This window comes from Rattus norvegicus, chromosome 10 (genome assembly GCF_021556685.1).
Source record: "Rattus norvegicus strain SHRSP/BbbUtx chromosome 10, alternate assembly SHRSP_T2T, whole genome shotgun sequence".
Classification (NCBI taxonomy): Eukaryota; Metazoa; Chordata; class Mammalia; order Rodentia; family Muridae; genus Rattus; species Rattus norvegicus.
This window is the reverse complement of record NC_141543.1, coordinates 40,503,922-40,519,191: the sequence shown is the minus strand read 5'-3', so window position 1 is coordinate 40,519,191 and position 15,270 is coordinate 40,503,922. Positions and strand designations below refer to the sequence as shown.

Here is a 15,270-nt window from a genome sequence, read left to right as displayed (position 1 = left end):
GAGAGCTGGCCCATGTTGGGGTGGGAGTCAGGACTGAGGATACTATCATAGAGACACTTGATATTCTGCAGACCACAGCTACCCAATTACATCATCATCCCATTGAACTAGATCATTCTGGAATTCTTTGTACCTCTAGGTCGGCATGTGCTCAGATAGATGGAGGCTGGGCTATATTACTGTACAGCGTTCACATAACTTTACTGTAGTAGTAGTGGGGACAGAACATACAATATCACAGACTGTAGGGGAGCGCCTTGTTGCTGAGTCCCATCTCCATCCTAATACGTGACCTTTATTCAACCTGTTCAGATTGTTTTCTCATCTTCCTTGTGAATGGGCTTCCCCCACCCCTCCTTCCCCTACAATACCCCACCCCTGCCTACATCACTCCAGTTAAATCTTTGCCTAGTAGAGGATGTGGCCAAGCCCTTCTCTTGACTGGAAGCACTGTGTTAGAAAAGTTCCTTTGGAGCTTGTCTGCAGCTGTTTGCATGTGGCCCTCATGAGGGCACGGCAGGATTTATACTTGTTGGAGTGGAGAAGGATTCTCTTCTAATCTGAGGCAACTGACTGGCTTATAAATGACTTGGCACCTTTGGTGTGTACCTTTACTGGAAACACGGGAAGGTAACCAGCCAGATGTAGCTTTTGGAGCAAAAGATGGTGATAGGAAAAGTGGAAAGAGTTGTGAGTCACCCTTTGTGTGCTGTGGATTGAACCCGGATACTCTAGAAGAGTGGCCAGTGTTCTTAAGCACTGAGCCATCTCTCCAGCCTCCAAAGACTTATTCTTAAATTGGATTCTTGGATGAGATTAAGTCGCTTACTCTGCCCCAGAGTTCCCTTTCTTAGACCAGCTATGTGCCCATATATGGATATAAAGGAATGCCAGCTGGCAGTGGTAGAACTCTAAGCCAACAGCTTTAATAATCAAGAAAATCTTCATGACAGGCCTAGAGTGATAGCTTAGCAGTTGAGAGTGCTTACTGCTCTTCAAGAGGACTCAGGCTCCATTCCCAGCACCCACATTGGCAGCTCAAAACTGACTAGAATTCTGGTCCCAGGGGATCCAGTGCCCTCTTGTGGCCTCCATGGGCACTGCACATGTGTGATGCATGAACAAGCAAACAGCAAAACACCCAGACGGTTACAGTGGATAAAAGGAAAATGCTGGTAAGGTGGGAAAGAAGAACTGCAGCAATTGAGACTGAGATGGGAGGCAGGGGGGAGGACTGTCCTCAGTGGCCAGAGCACAAGCTGCTGCTGAGGGCCACAAACTCAGGCCAGAGCAGGCCTGTGCTCTGCTTCCAAAGCAGGAGCCTTCCCTGCATCCAGAGGGAATAGCAGGAGTTCTGTGCTGCTTTGACTCCTGAAGACTGAAAACTAAAACCACTATTAGGGAGTGTTTCTCTCTCTCCCTCTCTTTATTTTAAAGAGTTTCATGGTTCGGCTGCTCTTCCGAAGGTTCAGTGTTCAGTTCCCAGCAAACACATGGTGGCTCACAACCATCTGTAATGGGATCTAGTGCCCTCTTCTGGTGTACAGGCACACACGCAGGCAGATCACTATACATAAATAAATAAATCTTAAAAAGAGAAAGAGTCTCACTCCATAGCCGAGGTTGGCTTTGAACTCTAAAGACTTAACTCAGCCTACTAAGTACTGGGATTACAAGCATACACCACACAGCACCAGGCTGGACCATTTTTTATATCACATTTCACGTGCTCAGGGGTAGTGGGAGGTGGATGGTACTGGAGGTGAGGGGTAGAGAATAGGATATGACAATAAATGTGAGCACAGAAAGGAGGAGCTGAGAGCTGGAACCCCAACTTGGGAGAGAGGAGCCATACCCTGTTAGTTCTCATCATGGGATTCCCACCCCCACTCTTAGGGGGCTTATTCCATGGCATGATGGGGCATTTGCCTTATTCTATAGCAATGTCCAGTTTGCTCTGCACTCTCGGGAGACTGGAAGGCTTGAAGAGCATTGACTCATTTGCCTCTGTAGTGCCCACAGCACTTGTCCTGGCACAAGTAAACTCTCAGGAAGCCTAGCCGAATGAAGCTAGTCACAAAGAAAACGAGGGTGTCAGAGCAGACGTGATGGAGTCCAATGACAGACTTTCATAAACGTTGCTCATGGGGCACCTAGTTGGAAGCTGCTTAGGAAGCGATGAGGTAACTGGTGAGATGGCTCAGAGGGTTAAGACTTGTCCCCAAACCTGAGAACCAAATTTTAGGCCATGGAACCCACATAGTGAAAGGGAGAATCATGCCCTAGGAGTTGACTTGTGACCTCCACAGGTGCACTGTGGCCTGGGTACATGTCCCACACACACTGTGGCCTGTGTATATGCCCCCCATACACTGTGGCCTTGGTACATGTCCCACACACACTGTGGCCTTGGTACATGCCCCCCACATGCACTGTGGCCTGGGTACATGCCCCCCCACATGCACTGTGGCCTGGGTACATGCCCCCCACATGCACTGTGGCCTGGGTACATGCCCCACCCCCACAATAAATAGATGTAAGTAGGACAAGAACTGAAAATACAAGCCAGCTCATGTGGTATGGGAAGAAGCATGCACCATGGAGGGAGCATATGGCTTTGAAAAGGCTATAGAAATGGGCAGTTAGATGGACATAGGATTATTGTGACCAACACTGCCACTACCTGAGGAAGGAAAACTTCAGTCAGTGCTCTTGTCTGAGTCACCATTCTGATGACCAAGGCAACTTTTAAAAGAAAGCATTCAATTGGGACTTACAGATTCAGAGAGTTAGTCTAGGACTCTCACAGGAAGTGATATGGTGGCAGGCAGGCATGCCACTGGAGCCCAGAACTCACATCTGATCACAGGTTTCAGGCAGAGAGAGAGAGAGCAAGACTGTTCGAAGTGTGGGCTTCTAAAACCTCAGCGGCCACCCCATCCCAATGACTCACCTCCTCCAGCAAGGTTCCTAATCTTTCCCAAACAGCTCCACTAACTGTGGCCTGTGTACATAATATACAAGCATATGGGGGCCATTCTCATTCAAACTAGTATAGCTCCTTTGGTTGGAAGTCATAGAATCCATATTAAACCAGCCCAAGCACAAGAAAGAAAAAAATGTATTGGTTTGTAAGAGAGGAAAGTCAGGGGCTGGGGGGTGGTGGCTGGAGGTGGCAGCTGAAGACATTGGCAGGTCTTAGGTATGACAAGACACAGGATTCCTGTGGTCATCTAATGCATACCTCAAACCAGATGACAGTAGTCACCATCAAGCTTGTGCCCTGCCAAACCCCTGGGTGTGATGCTCACTTTTCTACAGCAAGCCAGGTGTCCAATTCTGACTGGCCAGGCCAGACCTAGTGAGAGAGGCAGTGCTAGAAGGGGAGGCAAAGGGCAGGGAGGTGTACTGCAAGAATGCAAGGACTTGGTTGAGGTCACTGTTCGGGACCTAAGACAAGGCTCGGCTCCTAAGTCTGTTGTTCAATGTCTTTCAGCATCTCCATGATCCAGTGAAGAGGAGTCTTGACAGCGCTGCCTCCCCTCAGAATGGCGATCAACCAAATGGCTACGGAGACCTGTTTCCTGGGCATAAGAAGACCCGCCGGGAGGCCCCTCTGGGGGTCAGTGTATCTGCCAATGGGCTTCCTCCTGCTTCACCCCTGGGTCAGCCTGACAAGCCTCCTGTGGGAGATGCCCTGCAAACTGGTGGGAAGCATTCCCTGGGGCTAGATCCCATCAACAAGAAATGTCTGGCAGACTCAAGCATCCACCTGAATGGAGGCAGCAACTCCAGTGAGCCGTTCCCTCTAAGCCTGAGTAAGGAACTCAAGCAAGAGCCAGTGGACGACCTGCCATGCATGATCGCAGGGGCTGGCAGCTCTGTAGCTCAGAGCAACCTCATGCCTGACCTCAACCTTAATGAGCAGGAGTGGAAGGAGCTCATCGAAGAGCTCAACAGGTCAGTGCCTGACGAAGACATGAAGGACCTGTTTACTGAGGACTTTGAGGAGAAGAAGGATCCAGAGCCCCCTGGTTCTGCCACACAAACCCCCTTGGCCCAGGACATTAATATCAAGACTGAGTTCTCTCCAGCAGCCTTTGAGCAGGAGCAGTTAGGTTCTCCACAAGTAAGGGCTGGGTCTGCAGGCCAGACCTTTCTAGCACCCTCATCTGCCCCTGTGGGCACAGATTCTCCCAGCCTTGGGAACTCTCAGACTCTGTTTCACACCACTGGTCAACCTGGGGTGGATAGTTCCAGTCCAAACCTGATGCCGGCATCAGCCCAGGCCCAGAATGCACCAAGAGCCCTCACAAGTGTGGTATTACCTAGCCAGGGCCCAGGAGGGGCCTCGGAGCTGTCCTCTGCTCACCAGCTCCAACAGATAGCTGCCAAGCAGAAACGTGAGCAGATGCTGCAGAATCCACAGCAAACTGCCCCAGCACCTGGCCCAGGCCAGCTGTCCACGTGGCAGCAGGCAGGACCCTCTCACAGTCCCTTAGATGCTCCTTATCCCATGGAGAAGCCTGCCAGCCCTTCTGGCTATAAGCAAGACTTTACCAACTCAAAACTGCTCATGATGCCTAGTGTGAACAAGAGTTCTCCTCGGCCAGGAGGCCCCTACCTCCAACCTAGCCACTCCAACCTGCTGAGTCACCAGTCACCAAGTAACTTGAATCCGAACCCTGTGAACAACCAAGGGTCCATGCTAGATTATGGCAATACAAAACCCCTGTCTCATTACAAAGCAGACTGTGGCCAAGGTGGCCCTGGGTCGGGCCAGAACAAACCAGCTTTGATGGCATATCTTCCCCAGCAGCTGCCTCATCTGAGTAATGAGCAGAACTCCTTGTTTCTGATGAAACCAAAGCCAGGAAACATGCCCTTCCGGTCATTGGTTCCACCTGGCCAGGTAAGTAGGCCCTTCGCTTCCCATCACTCCGCTGTGGCACTAGGGAAGCCTCATACTAGACTAGAAGTCGGTGTATAAGAGACTGTGGTGGAAGCGGCTCTGTCATCCTGTGAAGTGGGAAATGCAACAATCAGGGCAAGATTGATCTTCGTGATTTTGAGTCCCAGTTCATTTATCCCTGGATAGCTGTGTAGCCAAGCTGCCCTTACCTCCTGATTTCCCTTGCCTCTACTTCCCAAGTGTTGAAATTACAGATGACTGGAATTGATCCTTAATAAAAATAGAGGGGGTTGGGGATTTAGCTCAGTGGTAGAGTGCTTGCCTAGCAAGCGCAAGGCCCTGGGTTCGGTCCCCAGCTCCAAAAAAAAGAAAAGAAAAAAAAAATAGAGTAAAATTTCTCAATATATCTGAGCAGTGGTGATAAGAACTTTAATCCTAGCATTTGGGAGGCAGAGGCCGAGGATCTTTTGGAGTTTGAGGCCAGCCTAGTCTACAAAGCAAGTTCCAGGACAGCCAGGGCTAACCAAAGAAACCTTGTCTAGAAAGAAAAAAATTCCTTAGTATAATTTGGACTTTAACTACACAGACATTTGAGGAATCACCTTATTTAGTTTAGTTGTCTCTTTCATGCCAAACAACTACATAAAGCCCTGTCAAAAAATAAATAAAAATAGGGCTGGAGAGGTGGCTCAGCAGTTAAGAGCACTAGCTGTTCTAGAAGTCATAAGTTCAATTCCTAGCAACCACACGGTGGCTCACAACCATGTGTAATGGGATCTGATTCTCTTTTCTGGTGTGTCTGAGGACAGAGCACCCATATAACTAACTAGATCTCATATTTATGCATATACATAGAGAGCATAATGTATATGTGTGTGTTATACATACACATATAGAATGAGAGAGAGAGAGAGAGAGAGAGAGAGAGAGAGAGAGAGAGAGAACACGCAAGCCTGACATGACAGCACATGCTGTTTAAACCCTGTGTTTTCGGAGGAGGCAGAGAGTCAAGGGGAGTCTCTTGAGTTAAAGACTAGCCTTGTTTACATAATGAGACCCTGTAACAAAACAAACCAGTTGTGGTTCACAGTAATCTCAGCACAGGGAGGTTGAGGCAAAATTGCCACAAGTTTGAGGCCAGTCTGGGTTACAGTGTGAGGCCTTTCTTGTTTTGGAGAAAAAAAAATGGGGGTGGGGTGTGGATGTATTATTAATATTAAGTCCATAGCATATACCATGAACTCAAGAAAGGCAGAGTGTGGAGCTGGTGGACGATGTGCTCGGAAAGCGCTCTAACGGCAGGACCCCACAGCTCACTGGCCAGCTAGTCCAGCCACATTGGGAAGCTCTGGGTTGAGAGAGCCTTTCTTACAGAATGAAGTGAAACAATTAAAGCCACCTGATCTTGACCACTAGTGTACAAAGAAGCACTAAATAAAATTTACAATCTAAACATATAAAGTATCTGTATCTTCCCAGAAAAGTACGCATAGACAAGTGAGCATAAAAAACAATTTTATGCTCTTTGGGGACAGCCATAAACCAAATCTACACTCTATCAGCACAGCATTATTTGGTTTGGTTTGGCTGGGGTTAGAATATTTGCAGGGTATTATTATTATTATAGGGCTTTTAAAAATCATGTTTTTATTTTATGTGCATTGGTGTTTTGCCTGCATGTATGTCTATAACGGTGTCAAAGATTGGAGTTACAGACAGTTGTGAGCTGCCATGTGGGTGCTGGGAATTGAACTCAGGACCTCTGGAAGAGCAGTCAGTCCTTAACCACTGAGCCATTTCTCCAGCCCTATTGCTTGTCTTTTTAATGAGGATCTTTGTTCTAGATTGGTTGGTTTGTGGTTTGTGGGGAGGGGCGTTGTTTGTTGTTTTGAGTTAGGGTCTCATTAGTGTATGCCTGACTGATCTGGAACTCAGAGTTCCATTTGCCTCTGCCTCCCAAGCACTAAAACTTAAAAGATGCCTCCACACACATAAGGGACGAGCAGAGGCTTGGAGTTAAAAAGGAGAACCGTGAACAAGACTATCCCTAGGTGCAGCTTACCTGACCTGACAGGATTGGGACAGATCACCCATACGACCTGACGTGGATCCCTTCATCTTTGTTGACAGGAGCAGAATCCTTCCAGTGTCCCTGTACCAGCCCCAGCCGCCAGTGTGGGAACCCAGCCTAGTGTGTCGGTGGCCAGCACTCACAGCAGCTCTTACCTCAGCAGCCAGCAGCAGGCAGCTGTGATGAAGCAGCACCAGCTGCTCCTGGACCAGCAGAAGCAGAGAGAGCAGCAGCAGCTGCAGCAACAGCAGTTCCTGCAGAGGCAGCACCTCCTGGCTGAGCAGGTAACAGGCGCAAGAAACCACAGGCACCATTTGAGCTTGTTTGCACTCAGTGTCAGTGCTGTGTCCTTTAAAATCCCCTTCTCAGCCCAGCAGTAAAAGCAGGTAAAGTGCTAAAGTGCTTGTCAGCCTGATGACCTGAGTTCAATCCCTGTAACTCACATACACATGAAAGGTGAGAATCAACTCAAGCGGCCCTCTGACCTCTATACCACACCATGGCACGCACCCTCCAAGAGCAAGCCAAGCATTCAGACACACATTCACATGTGATGATAGGTTGGTTGTTGTTTTAGAAGTTAGAACCAGCTAGGCTGGAGGTCTTTCCCAGCATCCACATCAGGTGGTTCACAACTGCCTATATATAACTCCATTTGCAGGAACCCAGCCACCCGTCTCACCTCTGTGGACACCTGTATACATGTGGTACAAACAAACATGTTTTTAAGAATGTGCCAGGCGTAGCGGTGCATGCCTTCAATCCCAGCACTTGAAAGGCAGGGGCAGGTAATCTCGAGTTTTGAGACCAGACTGAGCTACATGGTGAGACACTACATCAAACAACAACAGCAAAACCTTTAGTAATAAATCTTAACCTTTAGTAATAAATCTTAAAGAAGGGAGGGGAGACGGCTCAGCAGTTAAGAGCACTGACTGCTCTTCCAGAGGACCTGAGTTCAATTCCCAGCAACCACAGGGTGGCTCACAACCATCCGTAATGGGATCCGAGGCCCTCTTCTGGTGAGTCTGAAGACAGCTCATATACATAAAATAAATAAATCTTTATAAATAAATCTTAAAGAAAAAAAAGGCTAACGAGGGAGCTCAGCGGGTAGAAGTCCTCGTACTCAGGTGTCGACCTGAGTGTTACCCTGAGCCCCACAAGGTGGCAGGAGAGGGCTGAGTTCAGCAAGTTGCTCTCTGATCGCCACACCATGGCACATGGTGGTACACACACAAATAAATGGTTTTCATATTTTACTTCATTTTTTAAAAGAATGCTAAAAATGTTTTTACTTAAAACAAGTAAATGGAATCCCCTTTCCAAGGCTAGAGCATGAGGTAGAGCTGCCCTTGAAGTCCTGAGATCAAGATGCACATTTCCCTCACCGGGTTCCCAGGGGCAGCGCAGACACCCGGCAACCATGAGAGCCTTTGAGAGGTTGAACGTTGTCTTCTAATTAAGACAGGAGCCGGCTGGGCATAGGAGCCCTCCTCTGTGACAGCTGTCAGGAAGCTGGTGCAGGAGAATTACCCTCGTGCTTAGCTACATGGTAAACTCGAGGTCAGTCTGGGCCACAGAGTGGTGCAGTATCTCAAAGGGAGGGACTCACAGGTCAGAGGCCCCGAGTCCATAACCCTGGGATCCATTTAAAGCAGGATCTGAGTCTGTAGCCCCAAGGCTCCTAGTGGAGATAGGGACAGGGACAGGGCCCCTTGATGTTCCTGGGTCAGCCTGGCTTCAGTACTGAACAAAAGACCTGGAAGGAAGCAGGACCCATGCCCAAAGTTGTCCTCTGCAGACTCCATGCCAGTGCTTACCTGCTTCACAAACACCAAGAGAACCCTCTGGAACCCACTCTAGAGACTGCACTACTGAGGGTGATCACTGCCTCGGTTCCTGTTCGTTCATTCATTCATTCATTCATTCATTCATTCATTCTTGTTTTGTTTTTCTAGCCAGAGTTTTTCCGTGTAGCTCTGGCTGTCCTGGACTCTGTAGACCAGGGTGGTTTCAAACATAGAGATCCGCCTGCCTCTGCCTTCTGAGTACTAGAATTAAAGGTGTGCACCACCACCACCAGGCCCACTATCTTTAAACTAGCTGCTTATTAGGGTATCTTTTTACCACGTACAGTTTGTTTAACCAACACACTTCAGTGACTGCCACTGTGACTTGTGCAGAGTTGGGCAGTTACCTTCAGAACCCATTTTTATCACCCAGAACACTGTATCCATGAGCAGTTGGCTTCCCTGCATTCACTAGTGCCTGCAAGTGAGCGACACACTGGCTTGTGCACCCCGCTTTTCTCAGTGGTTTTGACTTCAGGCTTACATTGAGTTTTACTGTTTGTTTCTGTTCTTGGCACATCATAGGAGAAGCAACAGTTTCAGCGTCATCTGACCCGCCCACCCCCCCAGTACCAAGACCCAACACAAAGCACCTTCCAACAACAGGTTGGACAGTTCACAGGTAAGGAGATGAAGGAGGTTGGCGGGGAGGCAGCTTTGGGTATAAGGGGGTTAGAGCTCATAATGTGGTGCTGACGGAATTCCTGGTTTACTTGCTCACAGAAGCTGTGGTTAGGAGGTGAGGGCTAGATTTTCAGTTTTTTGTGACACAAGGAGAAGGTCCAAGGTTGACTATGAGGATACTCAGTTAAACATCCATCTGAAGCAAAATTATTACTAGTTAGAGGACATCTTATGTATAAGCCTTCCCATCATGTAACAGCCTTCCCTTTCTATGTAACAGCCTTGGCTACCTTGGTATTCATCTGCCGACGAGGCTGGCCTTGAGTTCATCTTCCCACCTCTGCCTCCTGAGTGCTGGCTGGGATTAAAGGCATGTGCCTCGTGAAAGCCAGGGTGTGTGTGTGTGTGTGTGTGTGTGTGTGTGTGTGTGTGTGTGTGTGTGTGTGTGTCTGTCTGTCTGTCTGTCTGTCTGTCTGTGTCTGTGTCTTTCCAGTACCACAAAAACAGGAGTGGATAGAACTCTGAAGCTTTCTAGCCAGTCAGTCTAGCCTACTCAGTGAGCTTCAAGCCAGTGAAACACTTATCACAGAAAGCGAGGTGGATAGCTCTTAAGGAACTATGCTTAAGGTCAACCTTTAGCCTTCATGTGTATGTGTGTGTACTTACACACACACACACACACACACACACACACACACACACACACACACACGAAGGGCAGATGGTAAGTTTCCTGAGGATTAAAGCTCATGCTCAGTAAATACCTGGTAATTCCATTCTAGATTTCTGCCTCCCTCAAGCCTCAAGCACCTTATATCTAAACACTACAGGGTGGAGAGCCATGTCTTCAGCTATAGCCCTCCCCACATTGACTCATCCGAGTCACTGACAACCACACCCCAGCAGAACTGAGCTGTCTGTAGTCTCAGGCTTTACTGTCCTGCTCTTGAAATACCCCAGCCATGGCTGGCTCCTTAGTGCCTTCTAGCATGTTACAATTCTGTCCTTTCACAGGTGTCCCTTTTCTCTGTTCTGAATGCCCTCTTTAAACTTTCATGTTGTCAAACCTGTGAGTGGGTGCACATTTGTGTATGCATCTGTGTGTATATATGTATTACATGCGTGTGTATTTGCATGGGTACACACACATGTGCTTCCGTGCTGTTGGCAATTGAACTTGAGATCTGCATGCTAAGTAAGCCGCTCCTCCAGCCCCAAATTCAACTCTAAGCCTCTGCTTTCTAAACATTTTCCCAAATGTTAGGACAAAGCCTTCCTTCGTGTATTTCCTGTAACCTGCTGCTCAAGCTTTGAGCTTCTCACTACATGTGATGGAGTTGGCGTCCACAGACAGATTCTGGAGTATTGGTCTTGAAATCCCTAGTCCAAGCTGAGACAAACTTCGTTGGTGACTTGATAAATAAATGGACAAGACAGCTGGCTTCCCCCTCTGGAGCCTCCCTCTACCCCGTCTTTGAGTGCTGCTCCTCTCCTGTCCCAGTGCCCATGGCATGAGAGGGCTCTGACTCCTGTGCCCCTGGAAGATGATCTGTGGCGTGGACCTCAGAGACAGCTCCACCCTGAGAGTCAGGAATGCCAGCATGGGCTGACAAGATAGCTCAGCAAGTCAGGTCTGATGGCCTGCGTCTGATCCCTAAGTCCCACATGGTGTGGGGAAGGAGCTGTACTGCCTAGTTATGACGTTTTTGTTACAAGCCAGAGACATTTGGGAAGAAGGATGCTCAATTGAAAATGCCTCAGTAAGATTGGCCTGTAGGGTATTTCTTAACAGTGATTAATGTGGCACTGTGGGTACTGCCACCCCTGCTCTGCTTGGTGGTCCTGGGTGTAAAAGAAAGCGGACCGAGCAAGCCATGGTAAGCAGTTAGTAGGCAGCATTCCTCTCTGGCCTCTGCTTCAGTCCCTTCGTCTGCTGTGGTGGTGTACACCTTTAATACTGGCACTTGGCAGGAAGAGGCAGGCGAATTTCTGTGAGTGTGAAGCCACCCTGGTCTACACAGTGAGTTGCAGGATAGCCAGAGTTACATAGGGAGACCCTGTCTCAGGATGGGGGAAAATGAAATAACCCTTTGCTCCCCGAGTTGCTTTTGACCATGGTGTTTATGCCTGTTGTCTTTTTACTCCCTCACACTTGTGGCACATATGCATTTGCACCTATACACACAAACATAAAGGAAAAATGAATGCCAACTTGACTGCTAGAATTTTCTTTCTTCTAGGACCTTCTGCTGCTGTGCCTGGAATGAACAACTTGGGTCCATCCAATTCCAGCTGTCCTCGAGTGTTCCCTCAGCCTGGGACTCTGATGTCAATGGGTCCTGGACATGCCCCTGTTTCCTCTCTCCCCCCAAGCTCAGGCCAGCAGGACCGTGGAGTGGCCCAGTTTACTGGGTCCCAGAGTTTGCCTCACAACAGCCTTTATGGCATGGCATCAGGCCTAGCCCAGATAGTTGCCCAGCCCCCACCACAGGCTACCAGCACACATGCCCACATTCCACGGCAGACCAATGTGGGCCAAAATGCCTCCACCTCAGCTGCATATGGACAGAACTCTCTGGGGAGTGCCAGCCTCTCCCAGCAGCACAGTAAGGGAACCCTGCCTCCTGGTTTAGCAAAGCCACAAGTCCCAAGGGTATCAGCAGCCATGGGAAGCCAGAATCCCTCATGGCAACATCAGGGGATGCCAAACCTGAGCAGCCAGACACCTGGGAACAGCAGTGTGAGCCCCTTCACTGCGGCTTCCAGTTTCCACAGACAGCAAGCCCACCTGAAAATGTCTGCTCAGCAGTTCTCCCAGGCCATGCCCACCAGGCCCATGGCTCCTCTGAGTTCAGCAGCTGCAGCAGGGCCCATGCTGCCCTCAGTGAGCACACAGCAGAGGAACAGTGCCCCTGCCCCTGCCCCTCCCCAAGCAGCCTCACAGCAGGGCTTGCCTGGCTTAAGTCCTTCAGGGCCTGAGCTGGGGGCCTTCGGCCAGAGCCCCACTTCCCAGATGAACAGCAGGCCTGGGCTGCACTGTGCTCAGGCTTACCCTGTGAGGACCATGGGCCAAGAGCTTCCCTTCGCTTACAGCGGGCAGCCAGGCAGCAGTGGTCTGTCCAGTGTGGCTGGACACACCGACCTGATCGACTCGCTGCTGAAGAACAGGACTTCCGAGGAGTGGATCAATGAATTGGATGATCTTCTAGGGTCACAGTAACAGAGACCTCTGTGGTGTGTTTGGCGTTTAGCCATCTTATTTTTGTTCTCAGATTCAAGAAAGAGCAACTACTTTGGACCAAAAGCCCATGGCCCAGAGAATTGGGCCAGTAGAACCTAAGCCACAGCTGGGGCCACCTCTGGTCAGTATCTGACGGTCCATTGGGCTGGCCCAGCACATTGGCATCACTAACTAGGGTTGGGATAGCAGGATGGAGGTTTGAAAGGTCGCTTCCTGCCCAGATGACCAAAAAGCCAGTGGAGACAATTGTCCCACCGTATCAGGCCTACAAAGAATATGTGCCGGGTTTCCACCCATGGCTTCTCCATTTGCCTCAAGGCTGGGAACAAACTTCTGGTGGTTAGGATTATTTGCATTTTATAGCATAGAAGTCATTTTTTTTTAACTTATGGTTTTTACGCAGATTAGGACAGGTGGTGGTTATATTGTAAGTGGCACTGGAAACAAAGGGTTTCCTTAGGAGTCGGAGCCTTTTTTATTCCTGCTCTGTCAGCTTTCATGGTCACTGGACATCACTGCCACTGTACAGGCTGTGACTGCAGATGCCCAAATGATCAGGACGCCACAAGATGGTACATCTAGTGGTCCACACAGGATCCTCCTCAAAGCTCCTCCTATTTCTTGGCTGCCATTCACTCTTGAGGACACTGGGCCCCCATGGAGTCCCCTCTGTGCCCTGGCATGGCTAAGGTGGAGATTCAGCATGTCTCTGACAACCCGTTCGTACACAGTAGAAGTGCACACATCTTTCCTCCTCCACATCCCCATGACCCTTCTTCCTAACTCCCGGCCTCTTCCAGCCAAAACGGGAAACCGTGGCTGACTTCACTGCAGTAGAAGAGGAAGAGTCAAACTCCTTAGGGAGTCTGAGCCTGCACAGGCTTGGGGAACGGAGGCTGCAGGCAGCCTGCTGGCCAGGCATCACTTTACTCTCTACCCTCCAGACTTCTGCTCCTCCCACAGCTGATGACTTGCACTTTCAAAGTGGTTTTATAACACTAACTGATCCTTGCTAAAGATTGAAGTAGGTTCTCTTAGAAGGTCTATTGATGGACATGTCTGAGCAGCAAGAATATGGAATAGAATATGGTGTTTAGGCTGCTAACAGCAAGAGTGAGCACTTGTCTTCATCACAAGCGAGATGATGAGCACAGTGAGACCTTTAACAGGATGGCAGAGGGAAAGGTGTTTGCTGGAGTGACTTCTGTGCAGAGTGCTCTGTAGAGAAGCCACAGCTCCGCTCGTTGTCCAGGGGCCCTGGAACACTTCTCCAGTGTAAAGAACTGAGCCAAGGAAATGACAAGAACCGCCTTCCCACCCAGAGGGAGGAAGGTGTGCACACACCGCTAACTTGTTTGCACCAGCAGTGCCTTTTTCACTGAGGGCACCTTGTCCCTCATAGCCATTTCTCCTGCCATGTCCTCCCCAGAAACTCAGTTCAGCTCTCAGAGCAGCAGGTGAATCATAAAGTCAGTGAAGCCACCACCCTCTGATGTCCCCAGCTGCAGGGGAGAGAGTGGCTTCAGCGGGTTCTCTACCAAAAACAGGGCTAAGGGCTGGGCCTGCAGCCTGAGTCCTCTTCCAGCCTCCTGCTACAGCTGCCCACCTCCTGCCTCCGCTGCCCAGGCCCCAGCACTCTACCTTAGGCCCAGGCTGGCCACACAGGCAGTGGGCAACTTGCTGCAGTGTCATAGCAATAAAATGTGATTCTTGGGGTCCCCCCCAGAGCTGCCCACGGCTTTATTTATGAGTCTGGCTTTGAGAAGCTGGGGAGAGGTAACCTGCTTCCTCCCATCTTCTCAGAGCCACGACTCAAGAAGAAAAGGGTGCTCAGACTCTCTTATACACATGTGCTTTGTGTAAATAAATGTTTACAATTTTATACTGAAGATGGAATAAGTGTTAGAGCGTCCAACTGTATATTTTTTACTTTTATAGATTTTAAAACCGATCCTTTATATGTGTTTGGAGCTATGATAAGTTTTATGGCAAGCAGTTGGTATTGTTAACTTTTTATGATCATCAAAAGTGTATAAAAGTCCTATTAATCCCTTTATTCTGCTTCCCTTAGCTCTGGTATACACCAAAAAGAAATCTTTACTTTCCTTGTGTTATAAAAATAATAAAAATATTTTACTAGTATGGAAATCACAAGTGTGTTTGACTTCCATGGAGACATTTGACAGCTGTGGGTTTCTGATTTGGCTCTGCTCTCTCTCTCTGCATGTCTTGTCACCAGCTCCCTCGCTGGTGGCCGTGAGGACAGGGAGAGCCAGGCATGCTGCAAAGGAGCAGCCCTCTCACTGTGGTCAGACCGAGACATATGGAGACAGAACACATTCTAGGCCTCCAGGAAGTCAAAGTGAGTGGGAACGGGGAGCTGGGGCTGACACAAAGCCAACAGTGCACTGAAAAAAATAATTAGGAGCCAACTAAGACCCAATGTGAAATCCGAATGCTTTGTTGTTCTGAGATAGGTTTCTCTGTATAGTCCTGGACCTTGCTCTGTAGACAGACCAGGCTGGCCTCGAATTCAGAGATCCACCTGTATCTGCCTCCCAAGAGCGCT

General features: G+C 49.1%; 1 protein-coding gene across 1 annotated transcript in view; it reads left to right on the top strand.

The window, feature by feature from the left end:
* Maml1 (mastermind-like transcriptional coactivator 1) overlaps nucleotides 1-14,852 on the top strand; it is a 34,400-nt gene extending 19,548 nt beyond the window's left edge. The window contains 4 exon segments of the mRNA NM_001401556.1: nucleotides 3,497-4,912; nucleotides 7,043-7,267; nucleotides 9,362-9,458; nucleotides 11,701-14,852. Coding sequence (NP_001388485.1) covers nucleotides 3,497-4,912; nucleotides 7,043-7,267; nucleotides 9,362-9,458; nucleotides 11,701-12,680 — 2,718 coding nt within the window. The 3' untranslated portion in view covers nucleotides 12,681-14,852.
* The last annotated feature ends 418 nt before the right edge of the window (nucleotides 14,853-15,270 follow it).